This window comes from Apteryx rowi, unplaced genomic scaffold (genome assembly GCF_003343035.1).
Source record: "Apteryx rowi isolate R43461 unplaced genomic scaffold, aptRow1 scaffold_116, whole genome shotgun sequence".
Classification (NCBI taxonomy): Eukaryota; Metazoa; Chordata; class Aves; order Apterygiformes; family Apterygidae; genus Apteryx; species Apteryx rowi.
The window spans coordinates 317,198-339,960 of NW_020447375.1; the positions used below are offsets into that span (position 1 = coordinate 317,198).

The following is a 22,763-nucleotide window of genomic DNA, read 5'->3' on the forward strand; positions in this document are numbered from 1 at the left end:
TTAGAGACAGTTCCCTCCTTTTCCCATGACTGTACAGGTATTTTTAACGTAGCAGCATCAATCCTTTTCTGCTTTAATCTGTCTCGGAGACCAATATATCTGAAAATGAAACAGCCTGTCATCAAAGATGGTGTCAATCTAGTCACAGCAGGCTTCTGAAAGTGCTACCTCCTCGGCACATGAATATACTGCAGGCAAAGCTTAATTTTTAAGTACAGGTAGAGAACTAACAAACTAAAGGCAACCAAGTAATTATTGGATGCTCAATAATGAGGACATATTGCTAAACACCTACAAGAAATGATAGGTTAGAAAGTATTGCATTATGCATGTTCCTAATTCTTCTTTAGAAATCAAAAACTTGAATCTTATTGAGAAATTGATAATGTTCAAGAAAATACTATTGCAATAGATTCTGGATTGCTCAGAAAGGTGTGTGTACCATTTATTCTACTTCAAAATGCACATAATTTCTGGAGGTTTTGCATACTATTGTTAGAGCTGTTAAAAGCTTGTCAGACAATGACTACTGTTTTTAAAATCAAGGCTCCTGGAAACACGAGTAAATTTTCACTCACCTCAAAAAAGTGAAAGTCTTGACCCAGTCAAGGTATTTTATATTAATTATCAAGCAATTCGAGAATTTAAAATAATCAGAGACACCAGTGCAAGTAATGGCAAGCTACTAAATATATTTTGAAGCAGAACACAGCCGTGATACTAAAGATCATGTCATTATTACTGTTCACAACAGTGAGATGAAGAAAATGTGCAACTTCTCACATTTCACAGCACTAAAAATTCAAAACAAGTTCACAAAATTCATCCTGTTAGGATTGTACCGTCACAAATTTGTATCACGTACCGTGATTAGACAGCTTGACGCTGACCAGCATTACAGCAACAGCACCCAGGCAGAGGAAAAATTAATTTGCCAGAGAGATCAGTTAAGCTTCAGACATTTAACAAAACAAAATACATATCAAATGCATTTATTGCCAGCACCCAAGAACACTGTCAGTATTTTTCATTGATGAAAATTTCCAGTTGCAGAAAGATTACAAATGCAGTCTCCAGTGGATGACCGAGATGAGGCATTTTGTCCAGAGCCATATGAACAAAGAGGAAAACATCATTTTCTTTGCAGGACTTTTTCAGGATATGGTAGCTTGCAACACCATGAGATGCGGCCACCTGTCCAAGCGCTGCTCACTGAGCTAGTGCCCAACTTTATGGAAGTATTCCTGTCTGTTTTGGTTTTTCTTTCCAGTACATATACAAATACATATATATATACTCTTTTTTTTTTGTAAACAAGCAAGTCATACTAAAGTCACCTCCCAAGTGGTATGAATTAGTCACATTAATAATGTAACGCATGCCTAACACATATACATGTGCAAACACTTCTGTTGCTACAACTGTGCAAAGTTTCCACGTTCAGCCTTTAATTATGCCAGCTGAGTGAATCAGTGCATCCTTTAAATACAGATCAGAAACCAAATAGCACATTTTTCTTAAGTTAATTGGTGGTAGCCACTGAAGATATAGCTGTCATGCTGGATATATGACCGAACTGTACTCCAAAGCAAAATATTAAACCATCTCTGAAGAATCATCCCTGAAGTTCACTGCACAGATTTTATTTATAATACAATCAACCTGGTAACACAGAAGTAAATGATGCTTCACTACAGAAAAATGAACTATTTGGTTCTTCCAGCTCATCTGGCACACGATCAAAAAAGCGGTTAAAGGCAACGGATTCCTCCATGCCGAAGGAGGCCGTATTTTTTAACAAAGAAGATGGGTAATATCATAATCTCACTGACAAACAAAAATCTTTCATTCATTTCCAACAGAGTCAGGATTTCATCCCTTATGTTCAAATCATGATCTTGTGAATGCAAGGCGACTCATTCCCAGAAAAAAAAGTTATTTGCTCAAAGGTGAATTTTCACAACCTTAGGTTTGCTATTTAACAAACTTAACTGTCTTTAAGCAAAGGTTCACTTCTTCATAACTTGCCTCCACTATTGTCCTACACTAATTTCTGTGACAGATGCTTATTATGGACTTTATGATCGTTTGACTTCATTTCAAGATAGAATCATGCAAAAAAAGGACACTTTTTATCACACAAAGCTGATATAAAATAGCAGTAAAAGCCATACGCTAGTGCTGACAGTTATCCTGAACTTATTTTCCTGCATATGTTTCAGTATCGATACTCCTCTCTATCCGTTTCATCAGTTTCAGAAAAGATCGGCAGCAATAGTTAAGCATTTCACTAAGACATTAATGCTAAAATAACCACCAGTTTTGATCTGCCTCCATAGAAGAAACAGGTCTAACCCCATGAAGAGGGTCGTCACAAGGATTTCACGTCACAACGACACCCTAAAAACCCAGTTTTTTTCCATTTCTGCTCAACTTCCAGGTACACAGACCCAAAACGTTTGTTTTATACAAGCAGTGTTTAAAAAAACGAAGTGACGGAAGCCTAAGCCCTCAAGAAAAATCAATTAGAGACTCAGTTTTATTTCTCAGCTTCAAATTAGTCCAGGTCTCTCTTTCCTTTTTTTGTTTGTGCAGCAGTTACGTTGCCAGTCTAATCTGCCTGAAGGTGAGGCTACAAGAACAAGTTACCCTAAAGCAAACAAGGGTATAAATGTTTATAGTGCATCAGACACACAGTGTAAGTGCTTATACCAGTCTTTCACCCCCTTCCCAATAAATGGGGCCAACTACCCCTCACCTTACGGGGCGAGCGCCAGAGCACTCATTCCAGGGTGCAAGTACACACTTCAAGAGCCACCAACACCGTAAACCACACCCTCGTTTGCTTTGGGACAACTTTTTTCCATTCYCTTTGGGACAAGGGAGGATTTTCATTTGACTTCCTGTATTTCAGATGTTTTTTGACAATTATCTTCCTTCTTCCCTCTTCTGCTACACTGCAGCTCTCTCTAAAATACTTGCTGTCTTTTAGGGGCAAGAAAACCTACTTTAAGTGCAGTTGCTGTAAAACACCAGTACTTGTATGCAATAYGTTTCTTTAAAACCAGCTTTGTTTCAAGAACAAGCTAGCACATCAACAGTCTAAGGCCTATGCAAGCGATACTATGTTCAGTGCCTTAAAGCTAGCAGAAGTCTTAGCTGGACAGTTACTACGATCTGAAACCTACCCTCATTCYGGGTTGGCCATAATCCTGCTCCAAGCAGGAGGCTGGACTGGAGATCTGCAGAGGTCCCTTCCAACCAGTGCTTCCAGGAAAACTGTTAGCACTTTAAGAGGACAAAGATAGTCAAAGCCACAACACAGCCTAACCTGAGTGCCCTGGCCCAAACTGTTAACATAAGAAATTGATAGTATCAAGGGAAAAGACACACCAGATAGCTCAGAGAACCGCAGCAACTTCCAGAGCGCCTTAAAGGAAGAGTAGCTGGGTTTTTTATTTTTTATTTATTTTTATTAAAGAGAGTTTACTTACCTCAGTGRCTAACTTGCTATGTTGGATGAGTTGATGCCTGTAAGAATTTTAACTCCTTGACCCCTTTCAGGCAGATAATGTACATAGAAACATTGCAACTCCTCCTGCTTTAAATGCCCGAGACAAGAGATGTTCATGCAGTGCTGTCCAGGCAGAAGATGGGTAGCTGTGGGGAAGGAATATGTACCCTCTCCCTCCTCGACACTCGGGAAAGGGAGCAAAATTTCTTGCTCACAAGTTTGGATTATTTCATGCCTGCCCTAGGAGAACAAAAGCAAGCAAAACAGCCAGTGCAAAGCAACACTGAATCAGTCCAATCAACTTCRGCTCTGATAAAATGCAAGTTGCCTCAGCTCCTAAATCCATCTACTGCACATTCATAAGAGGAATGACCTATGAAATTACTTATTCTCACATGTAAACATACAGGCACGCTTTATCTTGGATCACATATATGTTACAAAGCAACAACCCTGTTACCGCATTTGCTTTTGTAATTCTGCTTAGGTAATATGCAAACAGTGCGCTTAACTAACGGAGACAACCAGATAAGTCATGACCGTCAAATCTGCAAGTTTAGAAAGTCAACGCAGCAGCAGCAAATCAAAAGTGCTTGTTCACAACATCTTTTGAACAGAACTGAGATCTATTTGCACCAAACCCACTCTATTTCATTTCCTCAAAGTTCATCAGTAGCAGTATTATTATTTTTTGGTAATTCACATTCTTCTTTGAAGTGGCAGTTTTGAAGGATATCCTTATAATAGTCCTTGAGGTCTGCATAAACAGAGATGGTTTTATTTGAGTGATGAAACGGCAGCAACTTTTCATTCAACAGCATCTGCACTTGATACTCTTCTTTAGAGGTTTTCACTTGATCACAGTGATAAAGTACAAATACCAGGTTTGCTGCATAAGGCACAATCCGGCCACTGCGAAATTTCCGATGCGTTTGTTTGACGTAATTGTTTGCCCTGAGAGGCTCGTCATCTTTGAAGAAGCCCATAAGAGCGAGCAGTGGCTGAAGTGTCTCTGCATGTCCAATTTGTACAATCACAGGTGAAGAAATGGGCTTTGWACTAAAAAAGACAAGAGCAAAGGATCAGGAAGAGCCCATGCTTCAAAACCAGCATGCCAATGTACTGCACAGAGGTCAGTGGCGAAAGCTTAAAGTAGTAGATTTTGAACTTGTTTTACTCTGATGCCCTATAAAAGCCTGCTTGGGAATTTCAGTACGTAACAGGCTTTTTAAAAGCATCCAAGTTAAAGAATCTGTAATACATGTTGCAATAAATATAGCTAGATACGAAGGAATATGGTAAACGAAAGCAAAGACCAGATTCACAGTATGCACCCATATACCCCGTGCATCTCTCAGACTTCCTGCGTGAACCCAATTACTTGTACTAGTCTCAGYTATGGGAAGAGCCAATAAACATGTTACAATTAATATACTGGTTTGGGATTAAACATAACATTTTTAAAAAATAGCATTGCCTCCTCCCGTCAGGAATTAAGGGCAGCAAATCTCCAAGCCAGTTGCAAGGCTCTGTTAAAACACAAACCAAATCAAGGCCTTCATCTTACATGACTGGACTTCTCTTCTGTTGCCAGCATCTGGGAAGGCATCAGGACACCCTGATAACTCATAACTCCCATAACTCAGATCCATTGCAAATACATAGAGTTATTCTCCCATCACGGGCTGTGTTTGGAAAATTCCCCAAGATTTTTACCAAATACGCACTATATAGATTTGCTTAATACAGAGCTATGACTAAAATATAACATAGCTGTTCGCAGAATTCAGAGTTGCGTTTAATCCGAATTATTAGAGTCAATCGTTTTTTTTGGTTATTCCCTAGCAAAAGCAAAAAGCATCCGAGTAACAGAGCATAATGAATGATTAAGGGAGCTCATTCAGGACACAATCCTCTTCACAAAGAAAAATGACTTAATATTAAAACACATTTTTTCTCTAGCCTCTCTAAATACTTCAAATGACTTAGAAATTTTTTAAGTCATCTTAATAAGTTTCTGCTTAAACTAATCCAAGGTGTGGTGAAGAGAAGACCACAAACTGTCACCTTCTTCAACCTGGGAAGTTTTAAAGTTTTCAGCATTAATTTTACTAAACTGAGGATTACAAACTTTTTTCAAATGCTGTAATAAAGGATAGGTGACAATTCAGTTTTAAGAGGTAAATTAAGTCTAACCACAAACTTACCAGCACGTTAACGAACTACAGTAAACACTGCTACCCTCTGACATAACCACAACCACATGATTACCTGCACAGCAAACAAACTGTTGATTTAACATGCAAACTGCTTCCCTCCCTGGCACACCACCACCAGTGGAGAATTTCAAGGAGAGTTTTTCTTGCCTATCCCTACGACCAMCAATACCTTGAACTGCATATGGTGCTAAAACAAGAATCACGTTTTGACAACAAAATACTGCCAGTTATTATTTTGTTTTAATAACATGGTGCATCTGTTTGAAAAGTACATTAGCACTATGCTTTCATACCAAAGGCTAGACTGAAACCAGCAATCCACCCAGTGGAGAAAACAGCTTTCCCTCTACAAATTACTAGTTCAAGTTATAAACACGGCTACTGGTATCACTGACTTCCTCTAATTAAGCCAATGATTCACATTGCTAACATGGCTTAAAAGCCAGACAGTTTGTTGGACAATAGATTACACATTATTCGACCAAAGGAAAGGTAACAGTTGGCTTGCTGCACGAGGAAGCAGCAGCCAAGAGGAATATCTGCCCCTTGCTCTAGAGAAGGAGGATGGCTTCTTGGCACCATCTCCAGATGGCTCTCTCAGGTCACTCCAGGATGTGTAAATACACAGTTGGCTTTTCCTGAGACAAAAAGGTGACGTTTAGCAACACCCCTGCTCACCACGGGCCAGTCAAGTCCACCCACAGATGAGGAGCATCTTGATTGGTCTGAAAAGGAGGCGTCTCCTCTGCTTGAACCTAAAGTCTGAAGCAACTGAAAAATGGTTAACTGAGGGACTTGCCTGTAGATTAAGAACTTTGTTCAGATAAACAGTATTTTAGTACGAGCACATGATGGGTTCTGTAGTACTGGCTCCATACAGACACAGTGTTTGTGCAGTTTGAAATACACCTTGCACAATCCTGCTTCCTGGGGAGCCTATAGACTTTTGACTGTTCTCCTTTGACATGTATGTGCATATACACACATTTTGCCCTTAGGCAAAACATCACTTGCAAAAACAAAACAAAAAAACAAGAAAACCCACCCCTCAAAACCCCCAGGAACCTGCATCTGTTTCCTGTTCAAAAAAAGCCAAAAGTAGTGTTACAACCACCAAAAGGTTCTGTATGGAGGACATTACGTTTTTTTCACCCCATACCTTTGCTGCACCGAGAGGTATGCATTTACATCAAATGCATCACACTTCAGCCCCTCTTCCAGCTCCTCCAAAGTCAGAGATTTTGGCTGCATCTCTCCCCTCTTATTTATAATCTCCCCGCTCCGATTCCCTCATTTTAAAGTTGTAAAGCTTTTGGAGCCTTTGACTCCTTTTCCTTTCCCCTCCAATCTTTGTTCTCTCCTTATTCTTTCGATTGAATTCATTCCTACTCCTCCTCCCCCCCCCCCCAAAGTTTTGGGAAGTCTTTTTAGGTTTGAGGATACATTCACATCTCTCCTGTAAATCAACAAATAGGAATAGCAGGTAAAAACAGATGCCTAGAGAAGAAGAGAAGATGACAACTAGAATGAGATACTCTTCTGGCCACCTAGTTTCCAGCTCAGAGATCTCCTAGGTCACACGTGGCTTCTTTGTACAGAGGAACTCTCAATGAATCTTTCCTCCACAAATTTGCCAAATCTCCCCTTGAATCCACGTAAGCTTCTAGTATTCACAACATCCTGCGGCAAGGAGTTTCACAGCTTCACACATTGCTTTCTAGCTAGCTCTTAATTTTTCTGTTTGAAGAGGCCACCTACAGTTTGATCTTTTTTACTCATAACTTCACCGTCATCTTCTCTCCAAGTTGATAAATCCTAACTTAGTCATTTCACGACTTTGCCACCCTTTTCCAGCTCAACTATATCCTTTTTAAGATCAGAGTATGGGAAATGCACAGAAATCAAGTCATTAAGCTATCTCTCAAATCCATACTACATCCATGATGCTGTCTGTTGTTTTCTTAAGTCACAGCTTTTTATATCTTTTCTAGTTTGCCTATAGAAGTTATTTCCGGAGAACTAGCATAACCTCGAAATTTCATTCCTGAGCAGTAATAGTTATCTCTGATTTTACTTGACACACTAAGATCACTTTTCCCATGCACATCGCTTCACGGATGTGTCCATCTGCAATTTTCACGCTGAGTCTCATAAGGTCTTTCTACAATTCACCCCGGTTGGAAGAATTTCCTTATCTTATCTGCCCTGAATAAATATGCTGCATTTGCATTGCCATTTAACTGCTCACCTCTTTCCATCAGTTACAATATGCTGAGCAGCCCAGATCCTTGCAGATCACCACCGGTGACCTGCCTCTGCTATGAAGAACAACCAGTCCCACCCTCCATTTCCTATCTTTTTGTTCACCGTTTACGCACCTACTGACCTTCCCCCTTAACCCAGGGCTGCTCGATTTCTTTTCATAAGGAAACCTGCTGAAAAAGTTTTGGAAATCTAGCAGACCGTATTACCCCAGATCACGCTATTTGTATGCTTGCTGATCCTTCTCAAGAGCTCCAAGAGATGCTTCCCTTTAAAAGATCCATACTAGCACTACCCTGGTATATCACATTCACTTATAAACTCAGAAATCAAATATCTGGCACCGGTGAGAAACCAAGGAACTTATAAATGGTAGTCTGAATTATTATTTCCACTAGATTGGCTGGTACAGACAACAGGCACAGATTTACCAGCCCCCACAAGCTTCTTGATTAAAACCACCACACACCTGCCATTATTTCAGCTATTTCACTCAAGTTATTTTAGCACTCCAAGGTGAACATCACCCAGCGCTAGCAACCTATTACTCTTCATTCGGACCCAACCGCCCTTAAATCAGCCCTTATACATAGGCTTGCTTTCAAATGGGGTGATATTTAATCTTATCGTTTACTAAACGGGGAGCTAATGTCAATGTGCCACTGGAGCCTCCAAAAGAAGTGTTACATAGCACATAAGCATTATTCACTCCGCAGCCAGGTAGATTACATCCCACAAAAGTAAAAACAAAAGATAAAGAGATGTAAAGGGAAAGAAAGGATTTAGTATTTTGGCCATCGGTGCTGACTTTACAGCAAGATTTGGCTTTATTTTCCAGTTGATGCTAGCAGAAATTTTAGAATGGAAGTAAATCACACACACAAAAAAAAGATTAACTTAGTTAAGAGAGCAGCAAAACACGTGTTTCTGGAACGGAAGACATGTTATAGCATATACACACACAAGCTCTAAAGAACAAGGAAAGAAAACCTGAGTTTATTTCATCTTCTTTAGTCTTCTGAAATCCTAATGCCAAGAGGTCAAACCACTTTGGAGAAGGAAGAATGAAATCTCTCCCACTCACAGCTATCCCACCGTACTGTTTTCACAAGGATTAAGACTGTTTCCTTATATGATACACAGCCGAGTTTTTGCTAGTCTCCTTAACGCACTATGCTTGAAAACCTGCTTCGTTTCTCACCGATGCCAGATATTTGATTTCTAAGACCATTGAAGCACCCTCTGCTCAGTCTCTGCCCTCATCACTCTAGATTAAAGTTTCACATCATACAGTAATGACCATAAAAATTACCATCAAGGTTAAAACAGCAATAGCACCACTTTTAATTATGGAGAATTCGAGAAAGATTGCCTCCGCTGGGCATGGGCACAGGCAAAGGTTATTGTTGCTCAGACAATGCTGATAATTTCAAACCGGGAGCACATAACACAATCAACAGAATACTGATAAATTCAGAACAGTAGCACAGGCTAATAAAATATTAAACCGAAGGCCTGAAACTTCCACACTCAATCTTCTTTATGAAAGATTCATGACTCAGCATCACATAAGAGTGTCAGACAAAGTTCTCGACACCCTACTTGAGCAACTGCTAATGATATTTCAATTAACCTTTTTTTGTAGTAGTAGTAAGTGGCTAGGGAAAGCATACTGATCACTAAAAAGAAACCTCATTTCCAACCTAAAAGTGAGATGAAGAGACCATGCATAGAACTTCACCATAAAATATTAGCCGCTTGTCTGAAAATGATTGCTGGCTATTGGTTTCATATTTGTTTTGTGGGACACTTGGAAATGAGCAGAAGTGGTTGCCACTAGACAGAACACGCAACAGCAACAGAGTTCATTCAAGAGACTTGTGCATTTCAGCTGTAACCTTCTAAGAAAATCTGACCACAGCTAAAAATGGGGAAGTTATTTTGAACATTTCTCAGCACAACCCCCCAAAATTAAGTCTCATTGCGCAAAAGCAGCACTACAGAGAAGTGCAAGTTCTAGTCCTCCCTGATCGCTGCAGACTTGGCTTTAACCCTGAACCTTCTGCACCAGCACACCCATCTTCAACAGGGGATTTGTTCCTACCTTTTTAGGACTACTGATATATCACCTCAGATACGGAAGAAATCCACTTTCTTTGAACCAAAGTTTATTTCCTAAGCACTAAAATGACTTTCAGCTAGAGATAACCAAAACCTCAAGAGATAATGGGATAAAAAGAAACATATCCTACAGCAACACTTAACTGGTGAACCTTCAAACAGCACCTTCTCACTTAAGGTAAAAATCCCTTTGAGAACTTCAAAGAGGAGAAGTTTAACAACTGTTAAACAAAGTTTAGATCACATTGTCCTTTCTCGCTCTGATACGAGAGCCAGAAGAGAGGACTTAAAAACCTCCATTTTCAGCCATGGAATGAATACTCCTTCCCTCCCACCTCTCCCAGTGAAATATTTCTGGGAAAATGGACAGAGGAACCCCAGATCTACAAGGAAAAAGCAGGGGTCAAGGAACATGGTGTTACGAGGTGGGACTCGGAGCACAGTAGAAATATTGAACAGTGTTGCTGCTCACAGTGTGTTACCAGTGAGAAGAAAATAAATCTGCCAAATGGTATTAAGAACTCATGTGTCAAAAATTCTGCCTTAAATGGTAGAACGACAGAACCCAGTTGTGCTGACTAGTTTCCAGAATCAGTACCAGCACAACAGTACATTCCTATAAATACCGATAAGAAAAACATTTTCTTGCTTTCCAAACAAGGACATGGTAAAGGTGGACTTGGAAAGGTGATAAGAACATGCAAAACTCATTTGAAACCCTGATTAAAAGGCCACAGCTCTTATCCAGTCCCATGAGTTAATCACCCAAAGATACCTATATTTCTCTTTGTTTAACTTCTCAGCTGCAGTTTCAAATGCTCCCTTATGAATGAACCAGCCTCTTACATTCTTACAGACTTCAGAGAATTAAATACATCATGGTAGCAGCTTGGGCGCTGTTACTGTCGCGTGAAGGGAGGACAAGGGGTAATCATCTTTGCCTGCCAGAGCCCTCCTCAAAAGGGCTTTCACTGAGTCAGGTTCACAAAGYTGATCAACATAGACAATTTATTAAAGCGACAGATCAACAGGTTCAGGATTGCCAGTGATAAATGCACTTACTGCAACAAATTCTACTTTTTCTGAGCTCAAACTGATAATTAAGCGCTTTCAACAATGGTATTTTTCCCGGGGTAACGTCCGACGTTGTCAGAGGCGCAAACCTTACCAAAAAGGCGTCCCTGTTTTGGGGAGGAGAGAGGTCCAGGCCCGTCGACCTGTCCGTAGGTTGGTGTTCTCATCCTCCAAATGGAGGACCGTTTATGCACTGAATTTATACTCTTGGCGAGGTGGGGCTGAGTCAAACACTGTGGGATGTTTGGTCCTTGCCGAGCTCAGTAGAGGGTGTCAATGGCTGCTGGCCTTTATTTCCTTTTGCCCCTATCAACAACACGAGGCTGCAAGACTCCTACCTCACCCCAGGTGTCATTTTGGGTAGAGCAGTGGCAAGTGGCAAGACTCCACCTCGCCCTGGGCGTTGTCTCACCCCTCACCGGCATGGGCATCAGACCGCAAATCACCCTTCATATTCACTGTTTACCCCACGGCAGGGAGGATCACAGATAATCACAGACCATTATCCCACAGGCGCTGATGCTAAATGTTGAGCCATTCTTATCAGCTAGAAACAAATCATACCAAGAAGATCACTGCACTTGATCACCGCATTTGCCAAGCCCTAACTGCCCCAGGTAAGGTTACATACTGGTTAGACCAGTTCATTGGTGTATGTTAGTTGTCTAGGTATTCTTTTGCTTGTTTTTTAAGTCTTTAGATAAAAGGATATTGACTCTATAAAAATTGCTGAGCTATCTTTTCAGAGCAATTCTAAGTAAGCAAGTATTAGGCAATTAAATTGAGATTAACTACATTCTGGGAGGTTTGAAGGGCACAGACAATAATTTAAATGTCAAGTTCTAGGCAAATGCATAAAAATACACACCGTTCCAGAGGAAACCCCCTAAACTGACTGCCCAGGTATGTGGCAGAAGTCAGCAAACACACATGCACACTTCAGAAATCCAGACCCAGTTGTGCCAGTGAACTGAACGTGCTGCAAGGACCTCTAGAGAGTCACTAATTCCATCTCTTGGCTCTACTTGGTTTCCTCCAAAGTACTCTTAAATCATGTCAGAAGGCCAATCCTTGAAAGATGGAGCTATCAAAACAAACGTACAATATGGTATAAAGAAGTTCCTAGGTCAAGCTGTCTGAGACGTTTAAGTTTTATCAGTGAAAGTCATCTCTTTTCTCTGATTATCTGGAAACAAAGACATGACCTGCGTATTTTTTTAAGTGTACAAAAACTAACTTTATGGTCTRTTAAACTGTAGAGCTGGCACTTTGTTCTGTGAATACAGAAACATCTTATTAGAGAGATCAGTTTACCCATTAGATGCACGTGGCCTGTTCTCCCCTCTGAACAGATATACTGGAAGTCAAACAACTCATTATCTTGGTAAATTATATATCGCTATGCCATTAGCAGATTAGCTGACAATCATCCAGTCCAGAAGCTTTCACTGGAGGCTTTTCCAAAACCCCCAAAAGCAAGGGAACACAGTGAGGACACCCCTGAAGTGGACCCATACAAAGCCACACAGAGTCACCTGCACCTGTATGCCCTCCAGGACAGGGACCCTTTGGGGAATGCAGTACAGACACTTCTGATCTGGTTCTGCAAGGGCAACTTCATACCTTAAAGYTACCCCCCGTAATACAGATCTGGCTGTAAAGTGCTCTGCATTTCAAATAATGTAAATCACATTTGAAACATTATGTTTACATATGATAGCCCAGGGTCTCCTTTTGAGTCGCTTTGCTGGTCGGTGGTTTACAACTCCCAGAAAGTGTCTTGAACCCGCTGACGCACCCAGAGAGCCAAGAACCTGCACTGTGGAAACACAGAACCCCAGCATTAACCAAGAAGTTTCGATAAAATAAATGACCAGAGGATTTTGATCCGAGCAAAGGTTTTTGTACAGCAATTATATCATTTCCTCTGAATACGTGGAAACCTTTTTGCTATGCTCCCTTTGTACTTATTATAACAGGAAAGTTTTGAACAGTTAATTGTTTCTCGATCATACATGACTTCTTGAATGCTGAATCATAGTTTTGAAAGGAACGATTAGGACACAGTATTTACTACTGAACAGCTACATAAAGTTTATCAATTGTGTTGTGAACTGAACTGCACAGAGGAAAGCAAATTATGTAAAATAATAAAAGATAGCAATAAATTGGGAAGGGAGAATGTTTAAATTATGGCTTAGCCTAGTACAACTACAAAGCTCACCTTCACTTGATCTTGGAGTAAGTTCAAGTACAATTAGTCCTTTTTTTTTTTCTTTTTTTTTTAAAGTACTTAGAACCTGCACACTTTCAGAGAAAACCACCAAGTATTTTGCAATATGTATATGCAGCTAGTTTTGTATTTTGAATCATTAAGCCAAGTACTTTAAATACTGAGATGACTGCACAAAGAGCACCATCTCAATCCATCTAGTAAACCATTTGGCCAGCACAAATGAAAACAGATATTTTCATGTTCTCTTTCAAGAGCAAAAAGGGCAGAAGTACTAGATATTTAAAGCTAGAAGTCTAAAGTAGCTTAATGAACAGCAGATATCCTTAAAGTATGCCACAAGCAATTTTCAAACCTGCCCTTGCCCGATTATAAAAATGTAGTAACATTAACAGCTACATAAGATGAGCATCTTCCTATTGCATTAACTACCAAAACACCATTTCTCATCAATACCCACAGCAGTCCCACACCACAAACTTAGGTTCACCACAGATCTCACAAAAATCTGAAGCTGCAAAATGATGCACACAATCTCTTCTCTGAACAGCATAAAATCTCTTCTATGAACAGCATTAAATTGTTTCCCTACAGACCGATGCTCTATGCTGCAGTAACAGTAGCTTCCTTCTATAACTTCAACGATTTCCCCCTTCCTCAGTGCTCCAACTCTCCCAACCAGGCAAGAAGCCAGCGAGCTACGGGGTCGAGCTGGCAGTCTCAGCAGTCCCCTGCAACGCACAGAATAGATACTTCACCTAAAGAGGGATGGGGGCAGTCCATCAAGCCCACGTTTCTTTCCTCTGCTTTGCTGCTGATTCACATGATCCGTAGGTGCTCACTCGCTCAGACCCTCTAAGCCTACTGTGATGTTTGGCCAACAGATTCACAATTGTTAGGGCAATCAAGGAAGAAGGGAAGACAAGATTCGGATTTGGCTGTGTTATTCCTACAGTCTAGACCATCAGCACTATTTGGGGTGGCGGAGAGGGGGGAAAAAAAATCACAATAGGTTATGGTCACTAACTGTCCACAAATTGCACAGCTCATATTGAAGCGAAAAACACATCAAACCTTTGAGGAATGCTCCAAAGCAATAGCAAAAAATTACTTATCTCATAATTACTATTTTGATGCTCTCCATCTATTTTAACACTTGTGGGGCTCCAAACACTGCTCTTCACTGGTGCTTCTGGAAGCCTCTGGTTCCAGACAAGGTCAACATGGATAGACCTACTCCGTTACCTTCCCAGTGGGCAGCAGCAAGGACAGGAGACATGCTGTGGCACACGGACGTGTCTCAAAGAACTCAAGCTTCTTCTTAGGTAAGGTGCTATTCACTGGTCGCTCCTCTACATCCTGCCATAACTAGCACTGCTTTGGGAAACTGGACACTCTCTATCCATTTAAACAAATGCTGACTGGTAAGAGCGGCCTTTCAAGGGTTCTTCCCTATTAGCACGATGCCAAGTGGACATGCATGCATGCATGGTCTTCTGGCAGTTTTACCAGCAGGGATGATTTCAGTAAGGTCTAGGTTCCAGGGGAAGAAACATCGGTTTGGGGAAGATGAGCTCCTCGTTAGCTTCTTTGCAACATAGTTACATAGCTTCACTGTATTCTGCCCATAATCATGGATCCTATTCCATAATCGCAGATCTTCTTCCATAACAGGAAGACTTGGATAAAAGTCAATTGTTTTGTCTTCACAAAAATAAAGTGCTCTATGGACTCAGGCAACTGCCCCAGTATGCCATTTCAGTAAAACAAATCACCTGGTTTAACACGATATTAAACTCTTCTTGATACCTTTTTTTTCTTTCTTGTAATTAAGAAACTTTTTACATATAAGACAGTCCTGCTAGTGCAGCCTATGAGGCCCCCATCTTTCCCTAGAAATGTGACCACTACATTTACCACCAGACAGGCAAGAAGGTAGGGAGGACAGTGGTCCTGGAAGGCTCACTGCAACTATCATGAGGTCCCAAGGAAGAGATGCTTTTTACTCGAGAATTAACCTTTACTAGACACTTACATTTTATTGCTGCAGTGGATGCAGAAAGACAGGGTCCATGAGTGGGTGTGCTAACAGTAAGAGGTCACTAATACAACTATCGGTAAACTCAACGTCAGGCCCAGGTTCCTGAATACTGATACCAATACCTTTCTGTTGGTTCTCTGGATGTGGACTGATGACAAAAGCAAGCACAAAGTGAAAAACCCTTTCATAGCCTTCAAAAGCATCTTGCTGTACCGCAAGATCTACGTAGAAGAGGCTATTGGTACTTTAAATTAGCTATTTCCATCGGAATTGGTATGACGAGAGAGCGTACAAACAGAAATGCTCCCCTTTCTGCTTTTGGATAGCCCAATCTAAACCTTCCAAAAAGAAAGGAGAACCTGGACCAAAAATAAGGTTCTGTAAGTAAACTGTCCTTCTCAAGTTTCCAGAACAAAGCAGCCAATAACAAATCAATGTTAAACACAGCTAAACTGAAGCAACATTCTACTAAAAGACATTCCATCATCACAAAGGTTGATTTTCTGAATAATGAACTGCTGCAGAAGCATTTTACCCATTTCCTTAAAGCTGTGCTACACCATTAAAAAAAGAAAAAAGACATGYATGTACACACAAACGCATGACCAAACATTTTCTAGTGTTATAAACACGGTACACTTTTCATCTGCATGGCTTCTCATTCTCAGCTGTACTCTTAAATCACCAAGAGATCCAGGAGAAGTCTCTCCATAGATGACAAAGCATTAGTTGCACCTCCACTCTCTAGATCACAGGAGACGCAAGCTGTTCTAATCGATCRGCAGTGGCAGATACATTTATTTTTAAAATGCACCAGGTTATCCAAGTCAGATTATGCTCAGTCTTTAGTGCTTTAAGACTGCCATCTTACGTTGTGGGATGGACTAGCATGCTCTTCTTGTACAAGGCAAAACACTTTACAAGCTTTCATTTACTGCTTAGGAAGACACACATGTGAACACACTGCTCATGCAGTTCCAAACTTTGCAAGGCTTTTAGTGTCCCCGTTCTTTCCATAGGTGTATAAACTTGTTACCTGCTTCCCTCTGCAACTTAGGAGCCGGACTTCTAGGCCTGGAGCCAAAAGACAGGATGAAATTATCTTGGTCCTTCAGTACCTTGCCTCCAACATCTGCTCTTCGCCAAGGAGCCCGCTCCACCTTGTAACTTAAGGACTGCTGAGCTAGTTCTCAATAACTCAGAAGTACAGATATGGATTTTTTTCAACTACTGTATATTTCTATTAAACTTACAGGGATATCTTATACACAGCTAAGACCCACAGCTTTCTGGCTAGGCTATATAATATAGGGATTGAAACCTGCAAGTCTGTCACTGCTCAAGCAGTAAAGACTAAAAGCAAACAAATTTGAAAATATCATTGTCCTCACCTGAGTCAAGCTACATTAAGAAGTTATTTTTCAGATTTCAGAAGGACAGAGGGGTTTTATGGCTCTTGCTTGCCTCTTTTAACCTTTTATTTCTGTTCTCACTCCCAGTTCTTATTTTCTGTATTCATTTTACTTACGCAGAGATAGACACAGCATATGACAGGGGCAATCACAGCAGTGCGCTTGACAGTCTGTTCACAGTTCGGTGTTAATGACCTGTGGCCTGATGTATTTTTTATTTAGCTCCCTAGCAGGCTGAAGAAAGGATGTAGTGAAGACCTTTATTTAAAAGATGATCTAACATAACCACAGCTTTGACTCCGCCACTGCTGAAACGAGGGGGATCACAGAATCCCAGACTGCCTCAAATTTCCAAAAACCCGAGTGATCATTTCACAGCACCATTTCTTAAGCTAACTTGGCTGCAGGAGGGGTTCCTATCACCAGCCATTTCTTCCTGCCCGCCCTTCATTCACAGCAACTCCTCCCCAAAGCCAAACTCAGTGTTTGCAAACACCAACTTTTAACCCGTTCATGGCAAAACAAGCAGAGCTGTCTTTGTGCCGGCTGGCAGATGACCCATCAGATTCAGAAAGACCAGCGAACAGTGTTGCCACGTAATGCAGCAGTCCTGTACGCTCCTATCCTCAGCTCTCATTTCCAACTCCGTATGGCTCCTTCTCCACTGGAGCTGGATCAAGGAGCCAGTCTGGATGAAAGCCTTGAGAACAGGGACTGGGAGACACACGCTAGGTTAGTGGTAACTCACATTACACTCCAGCCTGATGTCCCATGCAGTCACACTGGTATTTGCTCAAAGCCCAAGGCAAAAATCAATAAGCAGATATGACGGGCAGAAGCTTAAATGCATGAAAAATGGACAAATTGAACTCCCATTTCTCTTATTAGCCCATTTACTATGCAGTATTTTGGCAGAAGATTTCAGTAAATGTTGACAAACTCATCCCAACCGATTTTGTTCCAAGCTCCCTGTAAACCTCAAAGGGCAAAAATTAAATGCATTTAATTTTGCACATATTGAGTTGATACTGTCAAAATTAGACTCAGTCTGATTTTCCAGGTGAACCCCAAAGGTAATTTTAAGATACACAGTGCTTACACGAGTGTTTGAGAATTACATTTTAACTGACTTAATACTTAGTTCTTATATCGCTGTTAATGTCTAAGTTAGATCCTCCTCACTCAGCAAACATTTTAAGGAGCACAACTTCTTTGATGTCCTCTCTGCTGCAAATAGCTAAAAATCAACTTTATGAATTACTCCCCTGATCCAAAATATGAATGCTACTTCTAATTTTAGTCTGCCAACTAAAAGGAAAATACTGTTTTTAAGCAGGTTACCAAGTTTAAAATAGTCATTCTAAGCAGCCTGGAGCATGAGTCATACTTTTGTTCCTGAAATTTAAAAATCTGTTAATATCAGTCTGCTGAGTGTTATGTAGAGCCACTTTAATATACTGAATATAAAAGGGAAGTCCCAAGGATGCTAGGAATGCACAGAGATCCACCACATATAACTGATGTTTACGTATTAACATCAAAGCTGAATTTGCTGGTTATAAGTTAGCTGTCACTTTGTCAGACCTTCAGCCTTGAAGACACTTGGTTAAGTTATCTTCCAGTCTACTAATAGTTACTTGTAAGCCCTAAGGTCTTCCTACTGCTATGTTGTTTCTAAAACTACATTTTTGCTGCAGAAGAATAAGAAGGTGAAACTCAATATCCTAGGCAGTGTTCTTAAATCAGCTGTTCCCGAATTACTGATTTTGGATTCATGTAACAAGGCACTTGCAACAATTTCTGAACTGAAGTCTCCACGGTCTCCAGTTTTTAAAGGGAACTGAGTAGAATCACCTGAAGTTTGCCCTTCCTTAGTTACAGTGAAGAAGGCTGGTTTGCAATTACAGCTCAGGCCTCCTGGATTCTGCAACACTTAGTTCAGGTCTAGAGTCGCTAAGCGTTTGGATTAATCTGGAATGATTATTTTTCCAGGATCTCATCTCAGCACCTTTAGTCTGAACAGAGAGCTATAATAATGCAACAGACTCCAAACGAACACATGCAGAAAGAAGGCAAGATTTCTACATTTAAGTAATCAGATAATAGAATGCATCATGGGTTTTTTTTCACCCCCGAGTCTTCTGTTTTATCACAGAAGTTTTTAAAACAAGGGCATTTTAAACAAAAAATTGTTTTAACCCAACTGTCTCTCCTCCGTCTGACCAGAAAAAGAAAACCATTATCAGACACAGCACCTGGCTGCCCCTTGAAGGCCTTTGTGGATCAATAGGTTAAAACAGGGGAACGAACTAGCTGGGCACAAGAGCATCAATGGAGGAAAAAACATGTTCTTTAGAGTAATATTGCTCTATCAAGGGTTGGAGTCTCTCTATTACAAACTCTTCTAACCGAGCTCAATCATTCAGTTATCTTTGGAAGCGAAATGCTTAACTTCTATTCACATTAAATCCAACTCAAGATCAACCACAGAAAGCTTCCAGCCAAAGCTCGAAAGCTTTTTTATTTACCTTTTGCTCTCTTCCACCGCTTTGTCCAACTGCTGGAAGATATCCTGGAATAAATTGCAGCTGGAGCGACTATTGATGTCATAGCCATATCCTCTCTTCCAGTACTGCTTCAGGTCATTCAGATATTCCAGTACCTACAGGTACACAGTTCACAAGTTTTTATTATTGCACAGAGGAAAAGAAAAACACAACCTGGAGCAAGGACACTACGGCATGAAATCAACAATTCTTCAACAAAAAAATAAAGGTTCCAGCTCAAACAGCTTCTGCTATGTGCTGCATAAAAACAGACAGAAAAGATCAGGCCAAAGATCCACCAAGTTCAGCATCTTGTCTCTAACCATGCTCATAACCAGGCCTAGAGAAGAAACAACACGCGCATTTTCCCAGGCCCCAACAATTTTCAGGTTAGGGCTTTGAGCCCCAAGGTAGTTTTCTACAAATTCAGTAGACCTCAGTGGATTCTTTCCAACAAATTCATCCAATCTGCCCTTTGAACTCATATCAAGTTTTAGCATTCATAATATCCTGCAGCTTGGCTACACGCTGTGTAAAAAGCGATCTGTCTGTTTGTTGTGAACCTGTCTCCTGCTAGCTCCATTTGGTACCCATTAGTTACAGTACGTGACAAAAAAGAACGAAACGATCACTATCCACCACTTCTGTATCATTTCTGATTCCATAATTGAAAACATTTTTCAAGGTCCAAGATCCTTAGCTTAGTTAGTCATTCTTCAAATGGAAGCAATGCCATACCCTTAATCACATTTTTGTCAAACTAACCTTTTTGAGATGTGAGAGACCAAAACTGCACACATCTCAAAAAGATGGAAGTGTACCTTGGATTTATACAACAGCACAGTGATGCTCTCTTTGTTGTTCTCCTTTTCTAACAATTCCTAGCATTAAAGGTTTTTTTGTTGTTGGTTAATTTTACTGTAACTGAGCTGACATTTTCATGGATCAATAGCACCAAAAATCTCACTCTTAAGGGGCACAATGGATCTCAGAGCCCACCACTTCATATGTGAAGTTTCAACTTCTAATCTCATATGCATCGCTTTAGTTTCCTACCCTGAACATCATCTGTCATTGTATTGCTGGGTCATTCAATCTCATAAGGTCCTTCTGCAAAGCTCCTCAGTTGCCCCATATCCTTAATACTCTGCATAACTTCATATAATCAGCAAACTTCCCCACCTCACTGCTAACCCCTTCCCCAAGTTATTTATGAATATACTGAACAGCACAGGTCTCAGAAGAACTCCATGGTGGCCCTCCAGCACTTTGACAGGAGACCTTTAACTCCAATACCTACTCTTTAGTCAACCAAGCTTCCATAAAAGCCTCTGAGAGGTCTCACTGAACACAGTTTGGGAAGCCAAATAAACGAAAACATCCTTAATCCCTATCTCTCTTGAACCCTTCAAAGAACTCCAAGAGGTAAGGTACTTTTTAAACAAAGGAGAATCCAGTTTTATCCAGGTTCTACTACTTCTATGAACAGACTAGTTTTATTAACAAGCTAAGAGATCTGTTGGGCCCTGGAGCCTTTTTTAAAAGGAAAAGGGGGGGGGGGAGGCCTTAGAGGGCATAGAGGACCTCATCTGCCATCCTCTAATCCTCAGGAATCAAGGCATTTTATCATATGAGACTATTATATGTGAAACAGAGCTGTCCAGGGCACTTCAGAAGTTACAGGAAAAGAAAGCATTATATGAGTTAAGCACAACAGTAAAAGGCCATTTTAATCAGGACAAATCAAGGCTACAGCAGTATTTAATTCTCTTGCTGTTTGATTAATCCAGAGCTCTTTGGAGACCAGACAAAGTGCTTCATTAGTTTGAAGAGTAACAGGCACAGAACTTAATAATTATTATTTGCACAGTTGGAAGTTGTACCTGAACACTAAGCCACCTTTTGAGTGCTTCTCAAATATCTCTCCCCATAACATTCAGCACCTACCTTGGCATCCTCTTCATTGAAGAGCGAACACCATGGGGAGGTCATATTTTTTATTGCCAACTCATACGAGCAGGTGAGAAAAGCCACTTGAATGAGATCTGCAATAAATCCAAGAAGCGTGCAAAAGATAAACAACTGCTACAGAACTAACAACTTTCTAAATACCTCTCATCTTAGGGGAAAGTGGGGAGAATCTAATGATGAAAACAACCAGCGTGATCCAATAAATAATTGCTTGTCCAAAGGCTAAGCACTAAAAATAAACAGTTTTCAACAGAATTAGCGTGCACAACCCAAATTTTGGATTGCAAGCTTTTCACATTACATTGGTGCACAGAAAAAGAAAAATCATATAAAATGCTATGTATCTGCTGATGTGTGTGCTATAGATACTGATTTTTAATGCGTTTTTATCACCATAAAAGGCAGAAGAGTCAGTACAACCAAGATGTGTCTGCTCAGCGCAGACTTGTCTTTGATTACCACTACTCAACCTCCACATTAAAGGGTTGAATATGAATAGCAGCGTGCTGCAGCTTCAGCTTTGCATCTTTAAGGGAACGCTTGTAACCGGAATCAAGAGCAGCACCAATTTCTGTGTTCCCCAACCACTTAACCTCAAGGTCACACACAAACACAGGGAAACCTGGCACTTCTCTTCTGGACAAGTGAAGTTACAACAGGGACGCAAAAGCTACGCATACTCTCCAAGACAGAATTTAAGAGTAACTTATTTAYATGCTTCAACACAAAGGCAGCGTCCACGTCACTACAGTAAGAAAGACTCTTTCAACGGTCAGAAGAAAAACACGTTTAAGTAACAAGTATTCGTTATCACAACGCCAATATACGCTTGCAACCTCGCTCATTTAATACCTTATGATTGTTTCTCTAATTTACTGCGCATTTTAAATTAACTCCGCATACCTACAAAGCGTCGAGGAAACTGTCGTCACGCAGACGCAGAACAGAAGTAACCCGAAAGAGGCCGTCTTTACCTGCGTTTAACTCGTCCGCCGGCAAACACAAAACGCTGGCTACTTTTTCCAAAACCCGCCTCATCTCCGGACCCTTCTTGAAGGCGTCCACTTGATGCGTGGCCGTCTTGTTCTCTTCCACCAGGGCCACGAACTTCTGGCAGTGCTCGAAAAACCTCATTAAGGAGTCGTTAACCTCGATCTCCATTTCTGAAAGGGAGAAGTAAAGAAGCAAGTAAATAAATAAGAATTCTCAGTGACAAACCCTGCTTGCAAGGTTAAAAATGAAGGGGGGAAAGGGGAGAAGAGGGCCGTGCGGGGCCGGGCGGGGAAGAGGAGCTGCGGGACGGAGCCCCAGCCGGGGGGGAAAGGGGGGATTTGACTCGTTCCCCGCTCGGGGGCCCCAGCGCGCACCCA

General features: G+C 40.8%; 1 protein-coding gene across 2 annotated transcripts; it reads right to left on the bottom strand.

Annotated features, from left to right (window-relative positions):
• Positions 1-672: 672 nt before the first annotated feature.
• On the bottom strand, positions 673-22,659 carry MINPP1 (multiple inositol-polyphosphate phosphatase 1). 2 transcript variants are annotated; one of them, XM_026081142.1, is made up of 4 exons: positions 22,368-22,655; positions 21,370-21,467; positions 19,405-19,538; positions 673-4,573 (listed from the first exon to the last, which is right to left on the bottom strand). In XM_026081142.1, exons 1-4 carry the CDS (start codon positions 22,552-22,554, stop codon positions 4,174-4,176), a joined length of 819 nt encoding a protein of 272 aa, XP_025936927.1. In that variant the 5' UTR covers positions 22,555-22,655; the 3' UTR covers positions 673-4,173. The 2 variants fall into 2 exon arrangements, with proteins under 2 accessions (XP_025936927.1, XP_025936936.1); XM_026081151.1 differs by lacking the exon at positions 673-4,573 and adding an exon at positions 11,279-13,004 and having other exon boundaries at positions 22,368-22,659.
• Positions 22,660-22,763: the final 104 nt, after the last annotated feature.